Source organism: Cyprinus carpio, chromosome A2 (genome assembly GCF_018340385.1).
Source record: "Cyprinus carpio isolate SPL01 chromosome A2, ASM1834038v1, whole genome shotgun sequence".
Taxonomy (NCBI): domain Eukaryota; kingdom Metazoa; phylum Chordata; class Actinopteri; order Cypriniformes; family Cyprinidae; genus Cyprinus; species Cyprinus carpio.
The window spans coordinates 24,231,312-24,259,094 of record NC_056573.1 but is presented as its reverse complement, the minus strand read 5'-3'; the positions used below and the strand labels follow the sequence as shown (position 1 = coordinate 24,259,094).

General features: G+C 36.4%; 1 protein-coding gene across 1 annotated transcript in view; it reads left to right on the top strand.

Moving 5' to 3' along the window:
• LOC109089842 (semaphorin-6B-like) overlaps positions 1-27,783 on the top strand; it is a 111,874-nt gene that overhangs the window by 78,394 nt on the left and 5,697 nt on the right. Inside the window, exons 10-16 of the mRNA XM_042711907.1 lie at positions 10-227; positions 9,889-10,020; positions 11,027-11,176; positions 15,466-15,645; positions 18,701-18,841; positions 20,558-20,635; positions 21,334-21,392. Of these exons, the coding sequence (XP_042567841.1) occupies positions 10-227; positions 9,889-10,020; positions 11,027-11,176; positions 15,466-15,645; positions 18,701-18,841; positions 20,558-20,635; positions 21,334-21,392 (958 nt within the window). The remainder of the gene's footprint in view (positions 1-9; positions 228-9,888; positions 10,021-11,026; positions 11,177-15,465; positions 15,646-18,700; positions 18,842-20,557; positions 20,636-21,333; positions 21,393-27,783) is intronic.

Genomic DNA, 27,783 nt, shown 5'->3' with positions numbered 1-27,783 from the left:
GTGCATTAGGTGATGGTGTCCCGTGTGGCACGTGTGTGTAAAGGTGATTTGGGCGGCTCTCAGCGTGTGTTGGAGCGCCAGTGGACGTCGTTTCTGAAAGCGCGTCTGAACTGCTCGATCCCGGGAGACTCGCACTTCTACTTCAACCTGCTGCAGTCCACCAGCCCCATCATACGCATGCAGGGCAGGGATGTCATCCTGGGGGTCTTCTCAACACCCTCCAACAGGTACACACACTCATACAGGATGAATCTTAAAGAGGACGGTGTGATCATTTGCATTATAGTGCAATCTGTGTGTGTGAACGATGAATGCAGATGAGACAGTAATGTGATTTAACAGCCCTGATGCAAATAAGGACAAAAACCTTAGAGAAGGTTATTTCCTCAAATCATATTGGCACCATTTATTGTCTTATCAGTTTCCATTCCAAGATCTATCCAGTTACTGTTATGTGTAAGACACTGTAAAGGTGAATTTCTAAAGAACTTACTTGGTTCACTTTTTATTTTATTTTATTTTATTTTATTTTATTTTATTTTATTTTATTTTTTATTTTATTTTTTATTTTATTTTATTTTATTTTATTTTATTTTATTTTATTGCAATAATTACATCATTATAATAATTATATATTTAATTGTTTATTTTCATGTCAGTAATATCCTGCAGCAGAAAAAGTTTGTTTGTTTGTTTATTGCTGTATGATATTATTTTCATGACAATAAAACATATTTTCCCCACCAAATTCTTATAATTATAATGAATAAAATCTAATTGTAATTACAGTAATTAAAATAAAAACAAATAATGATACAATATTTATTTTAATTACAATATTACATTTATTTTTAAATATCATAAATATATTTGTTATTTATTTTCATTACAATAATTTTATAATTGTAATATATAATATATATATAACATTTATGCATTTATTTTTTTATTTATGATATTATTTTCTTAGTTTCATGACAATTTAGCATATTTTCCCCACCAAATTCTCATAATTATAATGAAAAAAAAAATTCTAGTTAATCTATTTAAGTAATTAAAATAATGCCCAATGATTTATTGTATTATTTTATTTATTTTTTTGCTGTATTAAGTAACATTTTCCCATCAAATTCTCATAATTGTATTGAAAAAATCTAATGTAAAATAATTAATCCATTCTATCCAAGTATATTATATATATATATATATATATATATCTATATATATATATGTATATATATATATAATATATATATACTGTATATATATATATATATATATATATAATATATATATATATATATATATATATATATATATATATATATATAGATGCTTTTAAAGTATGTACTGGTTGTAATTCATATAGTAGTATTTATTTATTTTATTTTTTTGCACTACATTGTTAAAGTAATCTAGTGAATCTAAATAGAATCCCCATTTACAACAATGAGAATTTCACAAAAATGAGTAAAACATCCATGCACGGTTATGAAAATGAGATTTTTTTTTTCATTAAGGTGATGATGGAGAAAGATCTTAATTGTCATTAAAATACTGTCCTAAAATAGACTTGCTTTTCTTTAAGTAAAATATAATTTCCTGTGGGGTGAAATATGATCTGGGCATGTTTTTGTGACATTCACTCTGTAAATGTGTAAAGATTACCAGACGTAACTAAATTGAAGGGAAATGGAAAATGGTTCTATACACACACGTACGCACGTTCCTCTGTGATTTAGCTTCTTATTAGCCTGTTTTGAACCCGAGCAGCACGAATGAATCCAATTTCAAGGCAATTTGGATTTTGTTCTTTTGATATTCTGCCTAAAGGGCTGTTTTTCTCTAGTAGAATGACAAAGTGAAGAGTCGTGAGAGTTTGATTGTCTCAGGAGAAAAAAAAACTCTTTAAAATTCTGCTATCAGAGATGTTAAGAAATGGCATAAACACATTTTAACAAAGGCAAAACACTGATCTGCTTTGCACAGGATTGTAAATAGCCAGCTCACATAGTGCTGTAGTTTACAGTAGCAGTTGTGACATCTGTCAAAATGTGCGAAGAGAAAGAGAGTGCTGGAAACATCTGTATACATTTAGAGAATGTGCTTCTGCCTGAACTGTAGGCATACAGTAGTAGTGGTTTTGAACACTATTGTGATGGTAATACCATGGTATTCTATGAGGTTTTTTACAGTACCATTTATATTGCATGGTCTATTTACATTTCTGCATATGACAGACACTAAAGCAGTTTGTACCATGGTACACTACATTTCAGAATTTTTTTTTTTTTTTTTTAATTAACACTTTATTCATCAAGGATTCATTAAATTAATTAAAAGTGACAGAAAAAGACATTTCAAATATTGCAAAATATTTATATTTGAAATAAATGCTGTTCTTTTGAACTTTCTATTCACAGCGTCAACTTTTTATTCGTTAAAATTAAAATAAAATCAGGGTTTTTTTCCCCACAAAATTATTAAGCAGCACAATCTTTTTCAACATTGACAATAATAAGAAATATTTCTTCATCAAATCAGCATATTAGAATGATTTCTGGAGGATCATGTGACACTGAAGACCGGGGTAATGATGCTGAAAATTCAGCTTTGCTTCACAGAAATAAATCACATTTTAAAATATATTCAAAATAGAAATCAGGTCATTTAAATTGTAATAATATTTCACAATATTACAGTTTTTACCAGATTTTTAATCAAATAAATGCAGCCTTGGTGAACATAAGAGACTTCTTTCAAAAACATCATAAAACAGTTGTATGTATTAATATGGTATTCAGACAGTACCGTAGTAATTATGTGATGCAACATTAGTCCTAACTCATTTGCTGATGTTTATGATAATTATTTTACAATAATTATCTTACAAAGCACCATGGTTTTATCATCACGAAAGTACCGCCACAGGCTGATTTGCAGGGGAAGGTAAGAGATGAAACACACTGACATTTTATATCTCTGTGGAAACTGAAACCCCTCAGAGGAAATAGTGGCATAACATTTCAAAATAGGTGCCAAAGATTCCATGATTGACATATATAGTAAATGTAACATGTTTTTTTACAATGGCACAGCATACCTGGGAGTACCTTGAAAGAAATGATCAATGGAACAAGCTAAAAAACGAAAGATTTGATGTTGAATTCCACATTGCATTTGTGTTTTGGCGTAGCACGACTCCAGCTTTTTTGTCAGAAGCTTGAAATAACTCCCAATAGAGAATAGAAATTTACATACTGTAGACTAAAATAAAAGGGGTATGGATACAAAGCAAGCAAGAGAGATGGCAGAAGATACTGTAGAACAACCGGCCGATAATCTGAGCTCATGGGCTTATCAAAGAGAATGAATCATTCTGTTCTGTGCCGAGCTAAATGGATAAACAGTCAAGTACATCATAAAACCAGCCCAAATGTTGTTCTGTCAGCTCTTTGTGTCGTAACACACTGTAAGAGCTCCCACTTGTCTTCCAGGCTCCGCGGGTAAGCACGCGACGAGTATGCGTTCAGTATGATATACTGCAGTCCATCAGGCAGATGATGAGGGACGTTTTCACTAGATTACCTCTCATTGTGTTTTTATGATTAGAATAAAAATGAGCTTCCTCATCAGCTTCCAGGGGAATATTTTTGGTGTTGTATCTGCTCTGCTGGATGTGGTCATTTTTTCACTAGGAAAGAGCAAATTATAGGACAACCGTTGAGAAAGGAACGAGAACAATATGAATAGGGAATTTTCTGAAATATGCATTTATTTATGGGCATATTGTGACCACTTTTGGTCTAGGTTTTGTCCTCTCCATGTGAATGAAGAATAACCCGATATGCCATGAGTAGCTGTCAATAACAGTGATTACAAATCACTGTAACACACAGCCTTCATTGGCTTACTACATTTTTAATATTTTATTATTATCATTATTATTATTATTATTATAGAAAATTAAATGATTTCTATATTAATATTTGTATTTTACTTGGTAACCATCAACACGCAACAGTTAGGATAATAAAGTATATTGTTTGGCTCAAGAATTAATCAATCTGATTATTATTGTTAGTAGTGAACAGTCTCTCAATTCTTTATTAATATTTTGTTTCGCTTTTATTATTATTATTAAATAACCGTATATAAGCCATTTATTAATATACAACCATACATTGAATAATAATAAAAAAAATGTTTTGTTGTTGTTGTTGTTATTATTGAATGCTAACTGATTTATGTATTAATATTTTGTATGTTTGTTTGCAACCATCAACAACAGCCTACAATTAGGCTAATGAACTATGTTATTTGTTGCAAGAAGTGTTTTTATTACTAATTCGAATTATATTATAGTATTATTTTACAAATATGAATAATAATAATAATAATAATAATAATAATAATCATCAGAATAAAAAAAATATTCAATCGTACAAAAAAGTATGATGTTGGCAAGTAATATAGTTTATCAGTGTAACTTAAGTTGTTTACTGTTGCCAAGCTGTCTGTTTTCTACATTAATTTTTATTTTTCGCAGTAGTTTCGCAGTATCATCTGAAGGGAGAGTTATTATGTGCTGTGGTCTGTCTGTGTTACTCGCTCTAGAGTTATAGCTGAGTTTCTATGCCAAAGTACAAAAAGCATTAAGCCCCTCCTGCTTTGCGCCGTGTCCACTTTCCCATTTAGTCCTCATTTCTCAGCCCCCCGTCGTGTCCTGTCTCAAATGGGCGTGAGAGGCTTTGCCGCAGAGCTTTGTGTGATGAGGATATCTTGGCCTGTTCACCTCAAGCCCACTGGGCTGGGCAGTTACACAGGCACGGCGCCAGAAAGCCTTTAAAGTAGTGGACGATAGGTGACCAGAGCTGAGTGCCAGAGAGAACAGGGTGAAAGTAGAGCTCGTTTGTCTAGCTTGAGGTTTACAAGGCTGTAGATCACTGCATCTGACAGCTCATTGGCTGGATTAGAGTTGGAGGCCACAAACTTCTGACAGCTTATTGGCTTAAGAGGTGTTCTCAGAATGGCTGCTATTCGGACCCCATCTGCCCATCTCATTTTTTGCAGTGGCAACACACATCCAAAACTGATTTTTGAAGGAAAAATTATTATTATTATTATTATTATTATTTAGTGTTTTTAAATGGTCTCTTATGCTCAATTTAATGTATTTTAAAATGTAAGTTAGTCCTGTGATACAAAATTTTCAGCATCATTACTCCAGTCTTCAGTGTCACATGATCCTTCAGAAATCATTCTAATATTCTGATTTGCTGCTCAAGAAACATTCCTTGTTATTATCAGTGCTGAAAACAGTTTTGCATTTTTTGGGGGGAAAACTATACTTTTTTTTATACTTTTTGAATAGAATATTTGATTAATATTTTTTATTTGCATTTATTTAAAATATAATAAAATAATAAATATTAAAATATATAAAACATTGTCTTTTTTAACAATTTAATGCATCCTTTGCATTTCTTTTAAATATGAATCCTTTGAAACATTAAAATGAATAAAAGTATTAAGTTATTCCATATATATTATATATATAATAAAATAAAATAAAATAAATGAAAAACTTCCCAAAAGCACATAACAAAATAACTAAAACTACAATTTTAAATTGAAAAAAAGAAAATATGAAAATAAAAGCTAATTTAAAAAAGTAGTAAATACTATAATAGTATGTAGAAATATTAAAATCACACTGTACTCCAATAAAGATAAAATAGCATGCAAAAATATTGAGTAAAATAGTAACTATTGTAATTGAAAAAAATAATAATAAAGATGGCAAAATGTTTTGAAGGTAGTGTAGAAACCTGTTGACTTTGTTTCTTTGTGGAATACAAAAGGTGATATTTAAAAAAAAAAAAAAAATATATATATATATATATATATATATATATATCTATATATATATATATGTTTTTTGCCAGTATAATTACAATCAATGGGATCCAGTTATGTTTTTGTTAAAAATATCTTCATTTGTGTTCTACAGAAGAAAGTAAGTCATGCAGGTTTGAAACAACATGAGGGGGAGTAAATGAAAACAGAGTTTTCATTTTTGGTTGAACTATCCTTTTAATTAAGAGCAATAATTAGCAAACACTATAGTACTAATGCACTAATAACCACAGTGTATCAGAATGTTGCATTATTCTTTTAATCACCTTCATCTTTAGTCACCTGTTGAGGTCAAATGAGAAAGGTGTCAGTGCCCTAATGGCACTTGTAGAACATTATTGTTTTTCCCTTAATTCTTTTTAAATAGTTAAGGTAATTATAAGGTTGTGCTACTCTGACAAGTGCGGTAAAGGAGACAAAGAGCAAGATCCCATTCAGTGACATCTCTGTTAATTTGGTGTCATTTTTGTCACAGATGTCCTCCATAAGGGCGGCAGGCGGTGGGCTCAGGCCCGTCTCCAAATCAGTCCATTAACACCAATCCCACTGCGTCGTTTCTGTCCATCAATCTGCACACATTTTCCAAATTTTCCAAAAGAGACCCTTCATTCCCAAAGCCCTTCAATTACCAATAGCCCATATTTAACAGACCCCATATTTTATGTGTATCTGTTAGTGGGGAATATTACAGAGGAATTGAGCAAAAATGGAATGATTAGAATTGAATGAACAGACCTCATCATATTCGAATGTGATGATTGCACTGGACCTGTCTTATCTGCTTCAGTTTTATTTAGTCACTGTGTAGAAGGTGGAATGACTCATTTGCACTCTCATTGTGATCAGGAAAATGTAGCTATTCAAAAATATTTTCCCTAAATGATTCCATTGGGTTGAGTAATGTTTTCTTTTTGGTGTCTGATTAAAAAATATAGCTTGTTAATTTATACAATCATAAGCTTTAAACCTAATGTGCTTCCTCGCTGCATAGTTCACACAAATCATCATGTCGTTTCAAATCTCTAGAACATAAAAGAGGACATTTTGAAGAATGTTGGTAACCAAACAGTTTTGGTTCCCATTGTATTTTTGTCCATATATTGGAAGTCAATGGGAACTGAAACTGTTTTATTAACAACATTCTTCAAAATGTCTTCTTTCATGTTCCACACAAGAAATAAAGTTATGTAGGTTTGGAAATCATTTTTGGTAATTGAAATAAAGCCAAAATAAAATATAAATAGATGAAAATCTTAAACTTAAATCACTAAGTAAAAAAACTCAAATAAAAACTGAAATAAAATAAATGAATGCTATATAGAAATATATATTTTAAAAACTAATACTTAAAGTTACAATTAAATCTGGAAATCTGGAAATATGAAAATAAAAGCTAATTAAAATTGTAATAAAAACTGCTAAAATAACACTGTAGGCCTACTTTCTAATACAAATAAAATAGCATGCAAAAATACTGAGTGAAATGATAAATTTTTAATTAAACTTGAATGAACCTTTTATTGATGCTTTTCAGTAGCTGTTGAATTAAATATATTTATGTATACTGATTTATGTACAAACCTGATTTGCAGGTTATTTTAGACCTCCAGGAAACAAAATCATGTTTGAAAGTAACCTCTCTGATGAAAAAAAAAAAAAAAAACCCAGCTAAAACCAGCCAACCAGCATATGCTGGTTTAAGATGTTTTTTTTTTTTTCAACTGGAAGACCAGCTAAAACCAGCCAACCTGCTGTTTTTGACCAAAGTTTGCAAGGTTTGTGGGATTGAGTCTATGAAAGTTTGTTTTGTTTGAGTCTCTTTTTGAGTTTTGTTGGAGGTGCAGGGGCTTGGTTTTGTCCTAGCACTGTCATTTAAGATAAAGGACAGTGAAGTTTGGTTCATCTCCGGCCCAGCATTGGCACAGTTTTGGCCAAATGTTGTCCAGCGTTGGCTCAGCAGGTCTGGTGTCAGGTGAGGGGTGCAGACAAGCCCTCTCTCTCCAGCTTCAGCGGGACACCAGGCAGAACTCGCCAAATCTGTCACCGCGGTCCAAACACACATGTTCTGAGAGCAGCTGATGGAACCATGTGTGACTGCAGAAACAGACCAGCAGCCTGCTCCTGTTTTACAATCCACACAACATCACAAGAGTCATAAACGCATTGTTAATATTTGCACATGTTTGAGCTGTTGTTTTCCTAACAAAATTATAACACATCTTGGAGGAAAATCTGGATTTTTTTTTTACAAAGTTAAAGGGATTTTGCAAAAGATTAATAGGATGGGGATTTTAATTAAGATCAAGTAAAAACCTAAATTTTTTAATTCATTTATACATTTAATCTAAACAATATTCCCAAGAAAAGGAGAGGGGGGAGTTATTATTAATATTATTTATACATTTCAAATTAATTGTGATATTATGGTAAAAGAAAACTGACAATGATTATTATCTTTTTAAAAGTCTAAAACTTGATCTAATATATTTAGAAATTAAAATTTTGATGATTTTACTTATATTTATATAATTCTACTAGATTGTGTTTAGATGATTTGACTTAAAAAAAAAAACAATTAAAAATAGTTTTATTTGCAATCCCTTTCAAAAAGATTGGGGTTGATAATATTTTTTTGTTGTAGTTTTTGAAAGATGTCTCTTATGCTCACCAAGGCTGCATTTATTTAATCAAAAATATTGTAAATACAGTAATATTGTGAAATATTATTACAATTTAAAATGACTTTTATATTTTAATATATATTATAAAATGTAATTTATTCTTATGATACTTGTAAAGGTGAATTTTCAAAATCATTACGCCAGTCTTCAGTGTCACATGATCCTTCAGAAATCATTCTAATATGCTGATTTGCTTCTAATATGATAATTGACATGCTTATTTGATAATGATTATCAATGTCGAAAGCAATTGTGATGCTTAATATTTTTGCGAAAACTGATCTTTTTTTAGGATTATCTTTTGAATTAAAAAAAAAAAAAAACAGCATTAATTTTATTGTTAAATTATAAATATATTTACTGTTACTTTTGACCAAATAAAAAAAATTTTCTTACTCACCACAAACTATTTAACAATAATGTATAACTATTAATTTGAGTGTATCAGAGCATAACAGAATCGATAATTTCATGTTTTGCATAAGGCTGAATACCACTGCATTCATAACAAGTCTTCGATAAGATTTGTTGTCTTGTTGTGGGTGAAATCTGAAATCTGGACAGATAAGAGGATCCAAGTTTCCTCAACAGTCCATCTGACCTCCCACCGTTTGGAAGTGGAGAAGAGAGACACAAGCTGCCCTGGAACACATGGTGAACACCTGCAGACCAGAACACACACACACACCATCAGGCTGTACACTTGCCCATCTTGGCAGTTTCCTTCTGTGTCTAATCTTTGATTTCCTTTTTGTTTCATGTGCATCAACCTATAATATGTAGCTTTTTTCCTCAGTTTATAGCTTTTAAAAGGAAGTATTCACTCAAAAAAATTATTTTTATTCATTAAATTTATTCATTTATTCATCCTCATGTCTTTCCAGAAAGGTTTTTTATTCTTTCATGAAACACAGAAGATGTTTTTCATATTTGTTTTTCATACATTGAAGTCCATATGTGAGCTTGTTGAGTCACTTGAATTTGCATCACTTGAATTTTCTCTTGAGTTTTTATAAATCTGATGTGAGTGGCTGTGGAGACGCTCCCTAATAAGATGCGAAAACGAATAGTCTTGTTGTGACATGTCACTTTGGATTAGGGTAGCAGCGTGTGTGTGTGTGTGTGTGTGTGTGTGTGTGTGTGTGTGTGTGTGTGTGTGTGTGTGTGTGTGTGTGTGTGTGTGTGTGTGTGTGTGTGTGTGTGTGTGTGTGTGTGTGAGTGAGTGTGTTTGAGATGTGGATTGGATCAGTGATGTGTCTTGACCCTCTTATACACTGTGTCTACCCAGCATCCCCGGTTCGGCGGTGTGTGCGTTTGACATGCAGCAGCTGGCACGTGTGTTTGAGGGCAGATTCAAGGAGCAGAAATCACCAGAATCCATTTGGACACCTGTACCTGATGAACAAGTACCTAAACCCAGGTATCTATCTATCTATCTATCTATCTATCTATCTATCTATCTATCTATCTATCTATCTATCTATCTATCTATCTATCTATCTATCTATCTATCTATCTATCTATCTATCTATCTATCTATCTATCCATTGTTCTCTTATTCTACTGATCTATCATACATCCATCATTCATTATATCGTTCTACCAATAATTCATCCATTGTTCTATCATTCTAACCATCCATTCATCCATCATTCTAACTTTCTACTGATCCATCGATCCATCCATTCATCCATCCATCCATCATTCTATCATTCTACTGATCTATCTATTCATGCATCATTCTAACTTTCTACTGATCTGTCCATCGTCATCCATCCATCCATCTATTATTCTACTGATATATCCATCCATCCATCCATCCATCCATCATTCTATCATAATACTGATCTATCATCCATCCATCCTTTGTTCTATCTTTCTACTTATTGTTCATCCATTGTTCTATCATTCTAACACCCATCCTTCCATCATCCTATCTTTTTACTGATCCATCCAATAATCCATCATTCTAACTTTCTACTGAACCATCCATCCATCCATTGTTCTATTATTCTATTGATCTATCCATCTATCCATCCATCCATCATTCTATCTTTCTACCAATCCATCCATCCATCCATCGTTCTATCATTCTACTGATCTATCCTTCCATCTTTCACTCTACCCATCCATCCATCATTCTATCTTTCTACCAATCCATCCATCCATCCATCCATCCATTGTTTCTATTTTATTTTTGTTTTTTTTTTTTATTATTGTATTATTCTTTCTATCATTCTATCGTTCTTTCTTTTTTTATTTTTCTCTTTTTTTCTTTTTTATATCTTTCTACCATCCATCTATCTATCCATCATTCTACCGATTGACCACTTGATAGCTAGTTGCCTTCTTCTGGTTTGTAGCTTGAAATGTCAAGCGTTAATTAGTGAAGCATCACTGTTAATGTGGTTCTTTAACTTTCCTAGGCCTGGAGGATGTGCTGTCCAGGGGTCGAGATTCAGCTCCTCCAACACCCTTCCTGATGAAGTGCTGAATTTCATCAAAACTCATCCTCTAATGGATGAAGCGGTACCTTTGCTTGGACACAGACCGTGGATAGTCAAGACTATGGTCCGGTAAGATGCGTACAGCTACTCAACACAGGTGTTATGGAAAAATATCAATAAACCGCAAGATGCTTGTTATATGAAGTGTGTTGCTGAGAGTTGAAAAGGTGAAACATAATTCTCAAGGCCAGCTAAAAGCCATGCTGCTTAAACTAAAATTGGTTGAGATATCAGGAGCCCGAACTCTGCTGTAGTATGGGTAATGTTAGCAGCACCGCCACTCAAAGGACATCATTCTGTGAGCATTCCTGCTAAGAGCGTTCCTACAGTGTCTCTCAAGGTTAGCGAGGGGAAAAAAACCCTTAGTTAAAATATAAATCTGGACTCCAGAAGTACTTCTGCAGAGAGTAAATTGCCTGAGGCTGTCACGGTGCAGGGTGCCTTCTCAGCTTCCCCTGCGGTCTGTGTTGTCCTGTCGGTTCGGTAGCTCGTGGTCTGGGCAATCAGCGCTGATCGTGGTGGGGGTGCGCAGATCACGAGCTGAGTCTTCCCCACCTGTCGCTCGTTCCCCAGCTCCCTTATATGTCTCTGCCTCTCTGTCTGTCATCGTGAGTAGATTGTTTTGTCTTTGCCCGTGGTTTGTGTGGTGTCTACTGCATTCTCACCTTCTGTTTTCCCGTCTAAGGATCCGTAGTTCGGAGATCCGGCAGCGCGAGTGGTCCGCAGTGTGCCGGCCAGCTCGGAGATCTCTGTGTGCGCCAGAGCATTTGATTATTGTTTATGTTATTTTGTGTTTTTGTGGCGAGAATAAAGATTCTCCTTTTCCCCTACTCTGTATCTGAGTCCTCTGTCTAGCCCGCACCCTGACAGAATCTACTCACCAAAGAATGGATTCAGCAGAGGAGACGGAGCTGCGCCGAGCTCTCCTGCAGCAAGGATCTCTACTGGGTCGTCAGCAGGAGGAAATCGCGGCTTTCTCGGCGCGCTTACTCAGAGATCTCTCTCCAACTCAACCAGCTAGCAGAACGGCTTGACCAGCTGCAGGCCAGCCCTTCAGCAGCCCTGTCTGTCCCACCTGCTCCTCGCCACGCGGAACCGCGACTTAATCCGCCCGCTCCATACTCGGGTGAGCACAACTCATGTCGGTCATTTCTGTCCCAGTGCTCGCTAACTTTCACTCTCCAGCCTTCCTGTTTTCCCACGGAGCAATCCAGGGTAGCGTTCGTCATCACTCTCTTAGTGGGTCAAGCGAGAGAGTGGGGAACGGCTATGTGGGACAGCAAGCATGACTGTTGTGTGTCGTTTGAGGCATTCTCGAAGGAGCTGCGCAAGGTATTTGATCGCTCGGCACGCGGGATTGAAGCAGCACGAGCATTGTCGCTGCTTCTGCAGGGAGAGCAGTCGGTGTCTGGTTACTCCATTCAGTTCCGCACGCTCGCCACGTCCTGCGGCTGGAATGAGAAGGCTCTCTGGGATCACTTCCTCCACGGCCTGGCTGAGCATGTGAAGGACGAGATATATTCTCTGGAGCTGCCTTCTGGCTTGGATGAGCTTATCGACCTCGCCATTCGGGTCGACGACCGGATTACTCTCCGTTCTCGGCACCGAAGAGAGGGGATTCCCCATGAACACCTCACCGGGGTCGCGTGTGGAGCAGCATGTGACACGATATCTCAACGCCGCATCCTCCCGGAGGAGGAGCCTATGCAGATCGGGAGAGCACGGCTGACCATAGGAGAGCGACGCCGTCGCCTGGAGAATCAGCTGTGTCTTTACTGCGGTGAGGCGGGTCATGTGGTAGCGGCGTGCCCTGTGGCAGGACGACGCTTTTCACGCAAGGGAGAGCGCAGGGTGAGCGTCACTACTACTCGACTGCCACCTGGTGGCCGTTCAGAATTTCAAGCTTCAGTACAGTTTGGGGGAGCTGTTTTCCAGGTTTCGGCATTGATTGACTCTGGAGCGGAGGGTGACTTCATGGATTCCAGATTGGCAACAAGTCTGGGGATTTCGGCCGTCGCGCTGGCCGAACCTATTTCTGCCAGGACCCTTTGTGGCACCCATCTCACTAATATTACCCACACCACCCCGTTTGTCACACTGACTTTGTCTGGTAATCATGCAGAGGAGATTAAATTTCACCTTATTCACTCGCCCAACGCTCCAGTGGTGTTGGGTCACACCTGGCTGGTTAAACATAACCCTCATATTGATTGGGCCCGTGGTTCTATTTTGGCGTGGAGCCCTTTCTGTTTAGCTCAGTGTTTGGGTGCTGCATTTTTCCCCAGTCTTGCCTCATTCTGTGTTGCAGGAGGAGCTGGTTAACCTGGCGGATGTACCGGAGGCTTACCATGATTTGAGAGCGGTTTTCAGTAAGTCCCGAGCTTCATCTCTGCCTCCGCACCGCCCGTACGACTGTGCGATTGACCTGTTGCCAGGCACTTTTCTCCACCTAAGGGGCATCTTTACTCTCTGTCGGGTCCGGAGAGGGAGGCCATGGAGAGGTATATACATGATTCTCTGGTAGCAGGCATTATCCGTCCCTCTTCCTCTCCAGCCGGGGCGGGGTTCTTCTTCGTGGAGAAGAAGGATCCACCCGGTTTTCCATGTTTCGAAGATCAAACCCGCCTTTCGCTCCCCCCTTCAGCCCCTGACCTCTGCCCCTCCGCCTCCTAGGCTCATCGAGGGGTCGCCAGCCTATACAGTACGGCGGCTCATTGATGTGAGGCGTAGGGGTAGAGGTCATCAATATCTGGTAGACTGGGAGGGTTATAGTCCGGAGGAGAGATGCTGGATTCCGGCTCGCGATATTCTGGATTGCGCTCTCATTGATCAGTTTTATCAGCATCATGGTGAGTCCTCCGGAGATGCCAGGAGGCGTTCCTGAGGTGGGGGATACTGTCACGGTGCAGGGTGCCTTCTCGGCTTCCCCTGCGGTCTGTGTTGTCCTGTCGGTTCGGTAGCTCGTGGTCTGGGCAATCAGCGCTGATCGTGGTGGGGGTGCGCAGATCACGAGCTGAGTCTTCCCCACCTGTCGCTCGTTCCCCAGCTCCCTTATATGTCTCTGCCTCTCTGTCTGTCATCGTGAGTAGATTGTTTTGTCTTTGCCCGTGGTTTGTGTGGTGTCTACTGCATTCTCACCTTCTGTTTTCCCGTCTAAGGATCCGTAGTTCGGAGATCCGGCAGCGCGAGTGGTCCGCAGTGTGCCGGCCAGCTCGGAGATCTCTGTGTGCGCCAGAGCATTTGATTATTGTTTATGTTATTTTGTGTTTTGTGGCGAGAATAAAGATTCTCCTTTTCCCTACTCTGCATCTGAGTCCTCTGTCTAGCCCGCACCCTGACAGAGGCTTTCAGAACCATAGCAAAGCTTCTCTGCAAGGAGGAGAAATATAGCTATAAATCATCTCGCTTTTAAAAAATTGATTGAAATGGCCACTGGGTTCCTTCATGATAACTAGAAGTAAATTGACACAAAGGAGAGTGGTACTCTGGTGTACATTTGATTCATATTCAATAACAGACCATTTTGCCTGAATGTTTATCTTGAATAAACGTTAGTGAATTACTCCTCATAAAGATTTCAAGCAAAATAGTCAGCTCAGGTTTTTCACAATTACAACCAAGTAAAAGTACACAGAAAGTACAAGTTGGTGTGAGCCGTCAGAGACACTGGTGAAAATCCTCTGTGTTTGCTGACTTTGATCCAAATAAGCCTTTTTACACCTACTCTTCTCAAGTCTCAACAGAAAGAGTATTTACACATCTTATCTCTGACATCCCTTTTTAATTATTTCTTAAGCTGTAGTAAGAATAACACAACACGAATGGTTTAAAATAGATAGCGGCGGCACTAAAATCTGATTTATGTTTGAAGTTACTGTAAAACAAATGACAAACTGTGACCCTCAGCTGCATTCAACAAATCAAAATGAACCCTATTTACTTCCTTAATTTTCCGGTTCACAATTCATAAATGAATGCTGTTCTAAAGAAAATATGTCTTTCAGAATACCTTGATTTAACTCTGAAAGGACAGTTTTATTCCTCAGAATTGTAACTAGACCGTGTGGATGGGGAAAATAATACAGGGTTACATTTTTTTCATATTCAGTATTCTGTTTCTCTTGGAAAAATATCACATTGCAAAATGCAAAATGGCTTGCAAATGCAGTTTCGTGTTGATTTTAAAGCACTGTTTTATTTGGCCAGTGTAAACAGCTTACAGTTAGCATGTTGAAATATATTCTTGGCTGAAAATTTCTCTTTTATTGTCTTTCATCATATTGATGTTGCAACTGTTTTATAAAAGCAATAAGCTTCTGTAATGGTGTGCATATTGTTTTATTTTCTTTACTTTACAGGTACCAGTTGAACACTATGGTGGTGGACACTGAGGCAGGCCCACACCGCAATCGGACTGTGGTGTTCCTCGGATCCACCAGGGGAACCGTTCTCAAGTTCCTCATCACACCCAGCCCGGAGAACCCATACTCCAACACCAATATTTTTCTGGAAGAGCTGGAGGGATACAACCCAGAAAGGTAAAGGGATTTTTTGATTGGAACCAGTTTGAAGCAAGACACTACAGGCAAGGGTCAGACTTCAGTCAGATTAGTGGAACGACAACATCTAAAGTATACATTTAAGTGTTTATTTTAATACACTTTATCTATTTCCATGTGTAGATTCCAATTACAGTACACGTTTAAAGGCTGTATTCTCAAAATCTTCACTTCAGTAGCACTTGTATACACCAGAATTTACAGTTTTTATCTATATTCTGAGGGTTTCTATATAATTTGCCTGATAAATATTTAAGTAAAGTCACCTTTATTTACAAAAAGTTTTAAATTATATAAAAGAAAATCTCGGTCCGAGGGCTACGATAGGCTGTCCTACCTGCCTGTCAATGTATGTATCTACAAATAATCTAGTAAAATGATATACAAAATGGGTATTTGCATACCTCAGTGCACTCTGATGATACGTCATCAGTGCTTTCCATTACGCTAACTGCAGGCCGAGTGAGAATGGAAGGTGTTATTATTGTAATATTATGTGCTTTGTACTGTAACGTTTTCTTACCGGCGAATGAGACACGAGGTAATCTGACAGCACTGCATTCAATCCTCTACCAACTCCATCTCCCAGTGTGTCGCTGGTTAGCTTCTGCTCTGCCTGTGCGCGTTCATGTCTTTTGGAGGAGGCGTGGCTTTGGAGAGTGATTTGCAGGGAGGGTGGGATTTTATGCTTTTAAAGCTAGCCTGCTATTGCTAGACTCTCCTCATTCGCCTACCCTGCCATTAATGTACTGTGATGAATTAACTGAGGAAAATATGGTGATATTTATAAGTTAAAATGTTTACCCTATTACCTGTAGTGTACACTAAGAATATGACAACCCAAGAGAGATAAATCCAAAAAGATGAAAGCAGCTTAGTAGACAAGATGCTGTGCAAACATTGGATTCAGACATACTTTGATGACTTCCGGCCTTCCCTGATAAGACAGCTTGTTGCAGGATTGAAAAGTAAGGAGCAGAGATCAAGTTGTTTTTGTCCTTAGCATCCTTTAATCTGTTTCCAGACTTCCAAAAATCTGTTTTCATCAAGAAGTTCCTCGCAGTTGTTTACTGTGGTTGATGTTTAGCCCTGGATTAAAAACTTTAGCACTGTCAAAGGAAAAGATATTCAGTATCAAATGCAACTGAAGAAATAAATCCACACTTTTTATCCACAAACACGCAGCACCTCTGAAAATGTCCTCAAAAGCAAAAGGAGGCAAAACGATTCAACAGGGTTTCTGATTATTTGTGTGTGTGTGTGTGTGTGTGTGTGTGTGTGTGAGCGTGTGGCGCTCTGATGGATGAAAACATGGCTGGGGTTTTGAAGATGAAAGGCAATACCTGTCTGGAGGAAGAACAGTAAGGTTCAGAGAGATGCATGCTGGGAGATGAAGGCGAGTTGTGTGGCGGTTGAGATAAGGTTCTCAGCAGGACGCAGCCCTCGCTGAGAAACACACACACACACCTGAAACAAAGAGATCACTGTGTCTGCTTGACCTTCTGTCTTGCCGCAGGTGTTCTCTGGATGGCTTCCAAAACTCTCACACAACTTCCTGTTATATGTCTCATTTGTCTTCCAGCTATTTATCAGTGTTTAAATTACATGTGTGATATCTGTAGACCTACTGTTGGGGAGTTTCTCTGAGACGCCGGTCTTGTAATTTAATCAGAGATGTTGCAGTAATTTAATGCCTTATTAGCAGCTTGACAGTTAATGTGTGTTGGAAAAAGACCAACTCTGACTGAATCTCTTTTAGTGTGTATTTTTTTGGGCTGTTTGCCACTTTTTTTATAGTCACAGAAAGTAGAAAGCTGAAAGGAGCTTACTGAAGAGAAAGAGACAGTGAGGAAATAGGATCGGGAACAAGGTTTGACAAAATTCTAAGTTTTAGAATTTGCCTTGTTTCAGTTCACAAGTTGGAAATTGAATTGGCCACACCCCACAGGAAGTTAAAGTTAAATGACAGGAAGTGGAATTTACAAAATTATAAGTCATATAAATTGAATAGGTAATGCATTCTGTGTTGGTACATTAATTTACCATTCATGCATTTGAGGTCATTATGGTAAATTATACTTTTATTCGGGAAAAATTCATTAAGTTGATTTAAAGTGACAGTAAGGATATTTACATTGTTACACAAAAAATTTATTTCAAATGTTTCTTGAGCAGCAAATCAGCATATTAGAATTATTTCTGGTGGATCATGTGACACTGAAGACTAAATAGTAATGATGCTGTAAATTCAGCTTTGCATCACAGGAATAAATTACATTTTAAAATATATTCAGATAGAAAACAGTTATGTTAAATTGTAATAATATATCACAATATAACTGTTTTTACTTTATTTTTCAACAAATAAATGCAGCCTTTGTGTGCATAAGACTACTTTTAAAATAGTTTAAATGATCTAAATCGAAATTTCTTAATTATATACAATTTTTTACATTTTTAAGATGGATATCATATTGGTTAAAATTCTTCATCACAATATCACAGTTAAGTGTATAAAAGAGTGAATTTTGAATAATTCACTACTTTGGTTTGAATGGATGTTTGAAATGTATTTATTTATTTATTAATTTCCTCCTTCCTTTTCTTGGGTATATTGTTTTAATTCATAATAGTAAACTTTTTACCTGTCCCCAGTTTCACTTTCCATCCTATTGGTCTTTTTGGAAAATCTCTTTAGGTTTCTTTGTTTTACTCATTCATTTTTAATTCCTGACCCCTTTTTGCTACTGTACCTTTAAAACTGCATGTAAATGGCATATACTGTACAGTATGTAAGTTCTATATGTAGATAACCTTTGTGGTGACTGCCTAACCTTCTCACATGTGATATGAGTTCGAATGTCTCTGCCCTGCTGCTGAGTGTGGGTGCTCAAACTGTGTGTTAATGTGCTCATGACTCACACTGATGTGAAGTTGTTGGGTTTTAATGAGTGTGCGTATTCGTGTTCTAGGAAATGTTTAGTTGTAAAAGTGCATGTGGGGTTGTATTGATGACTTCAGTGTGTGTGTGTAGGTGCGGTGATGACTCTGTGCAGGCGAGACAGCCTCTCTCTCTGACCCTGGACAAACCCAGTCACACGCTCCTGCTGGCCTTCCACTCCTGCGTGGTGAGAGTGTCTGTCGCACGCTGCCAACTGCACTCCAGATGCATGAAGTAAGATCACACACACAAACACATACACACCTTCAGTCTGTACACTGATTAAACGCATTCTCATTCACACACATTCCCATTTTCCATCTTAAAGTAAATTGTGCCACCCAAATGCACACTGCTTCATCAGCGGCTTTGAAATTACTGTGACCCAGCTTTTACAATTTCCTTCAGACACACACACACACACGCACACACACTCCTTATGGCCCAGCTCCCGTACGGCACATTTGGAACAGTCTCTTCCTGTGAAGCAGTAAAGTTCTGGTGCAGTTCAGCTGTGATTAATGGTAGAGGCTTTGATTGAGTCTGCTGACGTTCTCTCTCGTCTTGTGGGATGCGGTACAGCGCAGTCATACCATCTGCGCCAATCCACTATGAACGTCTGCAGCACCATGTGACTCTCAAACGACTCTTGCACCAGCAGCCCGTGCTGCCATGGGTGGTAAACTAAAAAAAAAATGTGCAGGATTTACTTGTTCGCCCAGAAATGGCTACACTGGAAAAAAATGGTGTAGAAAAAATTTTGCTAGTAAATTGTTCTAATAATTTTGTTGATGTAGGTTCTGTTTGACAATTTTTTTGAAAGGTTTTCTGAACCAGAGACTCAACTATTTTCTGCAATTCTCCAGCTGTGACCCTTGGAGAGACTTTAGCTACTCAAACTCTCCTTCTCACCGCACATTAGGACGATATAGACACACGTCCACTTACAGGCAGTTTTGTAACAGTTTCTGTTGGTTGGAAATTCTTAATTATTGTCCTGATGGTGGAAATGGGAATTTTCACTGCTCTAGCTCTTTTCTAAAAGCCACTTCACCAATTTGTGAAGCTTAATTATCTTTTGCTGCACATCAGAAATATATTATTTGGTTTTTCTCATTGTGATGGATGATTAAGGGAATTTGGGTTTTGTTTTCCCTCCTCTTTATATTTCTGTGAAACAGGAAGCCAGAGCTGGATGATTTCATGTTAATCATGCTGGAGTGCTCAAAATTGTGAATATGAATGGGAATATACTTCAGAGATATTTTATTCATAAGAATTTATAGGGGGGCCAATAATTGTGACCAACGAGTATTTGAGAAAAACATTCATTTCATAATGATATTTCCCCTCCATTTTAAATTCTTATTATCCAATGAAAGAATACATTTTTGTGAATTTTTTAAATAAAAGACCAAAAGGATTAACAATGCAGATGAGTTTTTTCACAGCCTTTTTGTTCATATTTACCAAGGGGGCCAATATTTTTTGACTCGACTGTATATGCACACACACACACACACACACACATACACCCACACACACAAACACACACACACACACACACACACACACACACATATATATATATATATATATATATATATATATATATATATATATATATATATATATTATATATATATATATATATATATGTATATACCGTATGTTCTGTCTTTAGAGAAGTGACCTTGAAGTGCTGGAGAAACAGATATGAGAAAGTATGAGTCTGCAGCTGAATGTCTGACTCATGTCTCTCTCGCTCTCTGTTTCAGTCTTTGTAAATCTCTATAAATCATGATTTCTGTTCTCCAGTTTTGTTTCCTGTATTCATTATTGAGGAGGTCCGTATTGACCTCTGTAATAACACTGACAAACATTGTGTGTGTGTGTGTGTGTGTGTGTGTGTGTGTGTGTGTGTGTGTGTGTGTGTGTGTGTGTGTGTAGAAACTGCATTGCATCCAGAGATCCATACTGTGGCTGGACCAGAGGAAGTACCTGCTCACTCCTGAGGCCAGGCACCAGGTTAGTTAGAAAATCAGAAAATTACTCTACACAAATATGAATATATGTGCCCTGTTGTGCATACTGAGCAGCATGCCTTCAAAACTCAACTCAACGGGGCAATGGAGTCACCCTCAAATTTTTTCTCCATTAAAGGTAAAGTGTTAAAGATGCAAATGTTTTTACATAGGTTTCCTAAACATTCAGCACGTTCTTCTAGTAACATTAATAGAAAGTTCATTCAAAGTTATTTGGACTTTAATAATGTTCTTGAAACGTTACCACAAAAAAAATGACTTTTCATTCATTTAACTTTGTGTTATTCAGAAAACATTTATAGAATATTCAATATCTATAGAATATTGGAAAACAAATGTTCCAATTAGAACATAAGTTCTACATTTGGATATTTCTAAAAAAGGTAATTTATTTTACACAAAAATATACTGTTCACCTTTAAACCAGATGTATTATTATTCAGGTAAACATGACAGTTAAAATTTTTGTCTGCCATGACAGTCATTGACCTGAAAAAGAAAACTGACAGTCGAATGTGTTTTGAATTGTGTTCGGACACATTTCTAAAAGGAATGGCGCATGAAATTGAGTTCGCATAACTAGAAGCATTTGCAGTCGCTTACTTGCATAGAATGTGTGTCGTGTATCTAATCGGTGAATTTGCGGTTTATGTTCAGATCCGTTTTTCTCCTGTTTTGCAGATTACCTTTCGTGCAGGATGTTGAATATGGAAACACCTCACATCTCGGAGACTGCGACGGTGAGTTTGTGAACCTGGTGGGATGTGACCTTTAGCTTCACGGTCTACCTTCAGCATGTCTGTCTTTCCTCCAGAGAATTCTCTATAGCAACTCTTCAACAGTACAGAAAAGATCCAGTCTGGTCTGATTCGAAAGTTTTGCTTAAGCAGTCAAAGTCACGAGAAAGTCACAGGTTGCATCGGGAGAGATGGAGGCAGATAATAAAAGAGAAACAGAGCCTTGAGTCTTTTCTCTTTAGAAATTCATTGATTTCTTTAAAGTACGAGGTGTCTGGGTGCAAGTTAGCGACAGTGTTTACATTGTTAAAAAGACAAAAGATGATTTATATTTCCAAACAATCAGATGCTTAGATTCGCTTTCCGCTCTTAATGGCATTTTGTGAATCTGGCAGCATATGAAACACTCTCTGTCAATCTCTTCAGTTTTCATGGCTCAAAACGCTTACATTTGTTCCAAAGTTCAGATTTAGCAGAATGTGGAACAGCAGTGAGGTTCTCAAGTCTCAACTTCAAGAGCACTTGAACATAACAGATTCAGACAGAAGAAGTTATATCACTGCAGTCGTATAGATTCAGCTGAGTCACATAAGAGAGCGAGCGAGAGAGCACAGAATGAAATAAAAATAAAGTTCAATGGCTTAGTAAGTTTGTAATTTCAAGGAATCTGTTTCTATAACGATAAAAATGGTGAACAGCAGCCTTGTTTGGATTGCTAATCTTGGCACAGTTTGTTTAAGGAAAAGAATGATGGACACTTTTCTATGACTTAAAGTGACTTTCTGAAGCTTTTAGGAGACACAACTGAATTTTGAGAGCGCATTTGGGTTGAAATGTGCTGTTTGAATGGAGTTGCAGTCAACAACTTGCTCCATTAGCGTTAAAAAACAGTGGTTCTCAACCTTTTTGACTCAAGGCCCCCTGCTGTCCAACAGCTATTTCCAAAATTGACTGGTATTTCTTCTGTAATTATGACAGAGCTGCTTGTTTTCTGCAATAGTGGGGCTACCGGGGAAATATTAAATTGTATAAAATTACAGCATATAAATGTGACAACTTGACAAAATTCAGCAAAATTCAGCTTGTGAATCCTTGTGACAGCTAGTCCCAGTCTGCCCTATGTGTGACATAACATCTCATACATTCATATTGTTATTACACAAGTTTATACAAATTTACATTATACTATATTATACTATTTATGTTTTTTAATTAATTCATTTTTAAATAGTCTTGTGGGTTTTGTAAAAAAATACAAATATTCAATTTAAAATATATTATAATGGGATGTTTGTCTTTTAAAATATATCAACATAATATTATATTTTATGTTATTAAAATTGCTAAAAGAAATGACAGTGTTGGTGCTGGCCATTGTGGTGTGCTTGTGTACAGCATTTTTTTTTAGTAATACTTAGTAGTATTTATTAATATTTTGAATTAGCTTTTATTTGTATATTTTTAGCAGTTTTAGTAATTTATAGTTATGCACTTTTGTAATTTTTATCATTATAATTATTTTATATTTGTTAATTTTTTTCCCCATTTTAATTTCAGTATTTTTAGTATTTTAACTGAATCTTATTTCAGTCATTTAATTATTATTATTTTTTTTTTTACATTGCTGATTTGCCTTTTTCAGCAAATATTTATATTTATTAACAGAAACGGTTTTAGTTTACCTTAACCACCTTACCCAGCAAATTCCACCAGACCAGCACTAAACCAGTATTAACCAGCACAAACCAGACTGGAATTGTTGGTCTTTGCAGCAGGAATAACTCAAAGTGATTGTGAATTATCAAAGAGAATTGACTGTGCATACAGTATTCAACCCTCTCATGTCTGCGTTATATGTACAATACAGTTCAATAATCACAATGTTATGGTGAATATGGTTGTATGAATGTAGCCAGAGAGTCAGACTTCTGTACAATGTGTTAAGTCCTCACATGCAGTGAAAGTGAGTTTACTCGCTTTAAATTAACATTCAACATAAATCTGGAGGCTGAAGGATGTGTTTGTATGAATGTGGAAGGGGAGTACGGAATTAACATGGAGAACAAAATTAACCCCAACGTCAAGAGGCAAATGGGAACTAATTAAAGAGATCCTTGAAAAGAAATTTAGGCACATTCATAATATAATGAGCCCATAGAAATGCATCTGTAAAATGGCTGCCGTCTGGCCAGTCTAATATGATTTGGTTTTGGGATATATGAACCAGAGTCACAGGCTCATTAAACTCAGCACTCCTGCTGTCCTCTCATCTACATCAAACGCCTGTCTTCTTCTGTCCTCACACTCTCCATCCATCACACAGAAGTTCAGTCATATTTTAAAGAGCATGAGACGAGTGAAACACTGAATGCCAAAAAAGATCAGAAAAGAGAGAGAGAGAAAAAAAAAGTTTGTTCAGAGATTGTTTGAAATCACTCTGTTTGATGCTGCTGGAGTTTGACAGCAGCAGCCAAGTACATTAAAATTGGCCATAGCCAGAGTTTGTGTTAATGTTCATTTCAGATGACATTATAAAGCTATTTAAAGGTGCTGTATGTAAGATTTTGACTCTACTAAAGCATAAAAATACCATAATATGTTTGCAGATATTTAAGAAACATGCTAATTTAACATACTTGCTTATCTGAAAAACAATGCTACGGTCAGTAATTCTCCTTTGAAAATGTGCGTTCTGGGCCGGAATGTCAGCCTTTGTTTTGGTTTGTGAAACCTGCCCCATGAAAGTTTACCCAATTGTATTTCGGCACCCCGGGTTGCCAGTTGGCGGAAAACACATCTTATTTAATTTTATTCATGGTCAAGTTAGCTTGTTTCTGTTTGTGTCATCAATCTGGCAACCTGCGTGTGTGTCAAATCTGAGGAGGAGGGTCCAGGTGAAAAAAACTCTCCAATATTTTGAATTTGGACTGCATTACCTAGTTCAATCACTGCAATACCTAGTCAATCCTACATACAGCACTTTTAAGTTATATGTGAAATTGTGAATACCATTACAATTTATACAGTTGTGCTGATTAACATTTTTGTGGAAACCATAATAGATTTTTTTCTTCAGGATTCTTTGATGAATATGAAGTTCAAAACATTTATTATTATTTTTTTATTATAATATATTTTTATTATTATATATTTATTATTAATGTCTTTAATGACACTTTTTATTAATTTAATGCATCATTACAAAAAAAAAGGATCTATTTCTTTAAAAAGAATCTTACTTACCCGTAATGAAGTCTTACTGAATCTTACTGAGACTATTAAAATATGCTCCAAATACAAATAATACAAAGAGATAAGAGAAACCTATCAATGATCAGGAGGTTTCTGTCTCTTTCACTTGAAATGATTGCTGCACCTCTAAAGAGACACACATTATAAGCAATCTTGTAGCAGTATTTTAGTCTTTAGGAATGTTCAAAGGAAACAAAATATTAAGAAAAGTGTTCAGACTCCTGCTGTTACAATGAACAAATGCAATGAGAGCTGCGATTCCCAGCTGAGACTAGAACAGTTTTAATGGCAGAAAACAGAAAGGGGATGAGAGAGAGAGAGAGAATCCAAGAAAAGATAAGAAAATTGGGATTTATATATATATATATATATATGCATATGTGTGTATATATATATATATGTATGTGTGTGTGTGTATATTTAAAGGTGTGTGTGTGTGTGTGTGTGTGTGTGTGTGTGTGTGTGTGTGTGTGTGTGTGTGTGTGTGTGTGTGTGTGGCTGTGTCATTGTCTATGCATGTGGAGGAATAGAAGTGTACTTTGTCAAAGAGTGTATGTAGTGTATGCAGTTGTTTTTGGTAATACCATATTCTGGACACTACCACAATGGCAGTACCATAGTATTCTTTCTGCACAAACATTCAACAGTTCTCCCGAAAATGATAATTTATTAACTTGCACTTTACAAGTGGTAATATCAGAGATGCATGGAAGGGACTAAACTTAATGATGGGTAGACAACAGAAACAAATACAACTGGTTGATGATGACCCCCATACATTTGTAAATAATTTAAATGTTTTTTTATTCACGATTTGATAATATTATAGGTGTTAATAATATGAATAATGATACTCTCATTGAATCTAAACCTATGAGAGTAGAGGTAAGAGAGGTTACCAAAGTGCTCCGTAGAATTAAAACACATAAAGCCACCGGTCCAGATAGCCTCAAGGGCATTGTATTAAAAGAGTGTGCAAAACAACTTGGGCATGTTTGTACTAGGATGTTTCAGGTCTTTTTAGATGATGGTTTTGTACCAGCAGCATGGAAAAACACCACTGTTATTCCAGTACCTAAAACTTCTCAGGCCAGAGATCTTAAAGACTTTCACCCAATTGCACTAACATCTATTCTATGCAAGTGCATGGAGCGTATATTATGTAAAGAATTGATGTCACAAATTAAAAGCTTTGTAGATCCATTACAATTTGCTTACAATTTGCCCGATCGGAGCACGGTGGATGCCTCTCTGACCTTGCTACATAAGGCCCAACACCACCTAGATAAAACAAATGCTCATGTTAGAATTATTTTCATGGATTTTACATCAGCCTTTAATACAGTACAACCACAATTTTTAAAGAAAGACTGCAAGATTTAGGAGTTGGTTGATTTTATGGATTTAAATATTTTTAAGAAATAGACCCCAACGATTCTGTGTCAATGGAATCTCATCTGATTATACAGTCCTGAATTCAGGGTTACCACAGGGATGTGTGTTATCACCTCTGCTTTTTTCTGTCTATATTAATGAACTTCAGTGTAACAGGGATGATCTCACCCTGATCAAATATGCTGATGATTTGGTTTTAATCTCTTGCCAATTGGACATGAATAGTTTAACTTATTTTGAGTATATTGAAAGTCTTGTTCAGTGGTTTGATGATAGTCATCTACAATTGAGCATTGAGAAGACAAAGGAACTATACTGTGGGAACAAAAATAGGACTGGTACGGCTGGTGTCTCATATGAACAAATTACTATAAAAGGTGTAAAGGTAGAGCAAGTTTCAAATTTTAAATATTTAGGTACAATCATTGATGACAAACTCTCATTCCAGGAAAATGTGGACCATATACATAAGAAAGCGAGACAGCGTTTAGGTCTACTCAGGAAACTAAGAAATTTTAGCATCAATAGGAGGGTCCTAAACATTGTTTATAGATTGATGATTGAAAGTATTTTAACATATAATATTGTATCGTGGTATGGCAATTTAACAATGAGACAGAAAAATATATTAATACGAGTAATTAACGAAGCAAATAAGATCACCGGCCAGAAACAGAGTACAATGCAAGAGCTGTTTTTACACTTTATGGAAAAAGGCGATTGCAGTATATTCAGACCAAACTCATCCAGTTCATTACTGCTTTGAGGCCCTTCCTTCAGGGTGAAGGCTGCGTATACCGCTGGCTAAAAAGAACCTATATAAAAGATCATTTGTACCATTGGCGGTGACTGTTTTAGATCAAATTCTTAATTGAGGTATTTTCATTAGGTATCTTTCAGGGTAGGTGTGTATACAGTACATGTGTATGCACATGTTTGGGCATGCAAATGTATTCATTCTTTTTTTTCTCTCTCTTTGTATTTTGTTATGTGATATGTGAATGTATAGTATTATCTGTTAGGATGTATTTTTTTATGCCAGTGTCAAAGATAAATTTCTGTTCAGGAAATCTGTACAGGCAATAAAGTTCAAAATTGTAAATAATCTATACTAATTAGTTTAATTAGTTTAATTTCATTCAATGTCAGTTTGTCTCCTTTTGTGGCCTACAGTAGAAGGGAAACCATTTGGACTGATATGTGGGTGAATAAATTATGACAGAATTTTCCTATTTGGGTGAACTATTCTTTTAAAAGTCCTCTAACTGTCAAGATATTTACTAGTTTGGATACTGGGATAGAAGCATAGTCTGACAGCTTCTCATTTCTGAGACGGCTAACAGCCCACACATAAATGGCATCGCTAAAGGAGAGATAGTCAGCAAGAAGAAAGCCAAGAGGGGAGATAATAGAGGAAAAGAAGTAGACTGAGAACATAGAGGTTAAAACCAAGGACATCTCACAGGGAACAGCAGAAGAAAGAGTACAAGAAATGCTGTTAAAAGAGAGAAAGAGAAAGGCCAGGATTACACATACGCCAATTCCATTAGAAGCGATTAGAAAGCAGAGTATGAAAAGCGTGAGTCATCAACTTCAAAAACTGCTGCGTTCTTTGAATTTGCAGAATGATCTCTTTTTAGACCCCTTTAGTTAGAATATTTCTTACATCTACTTTTATTTACAGTATAAAACTCAATTGCACAGGTTACTTATGGTCAGTGATTGACAGTGGTGTTTGCATGTTCAC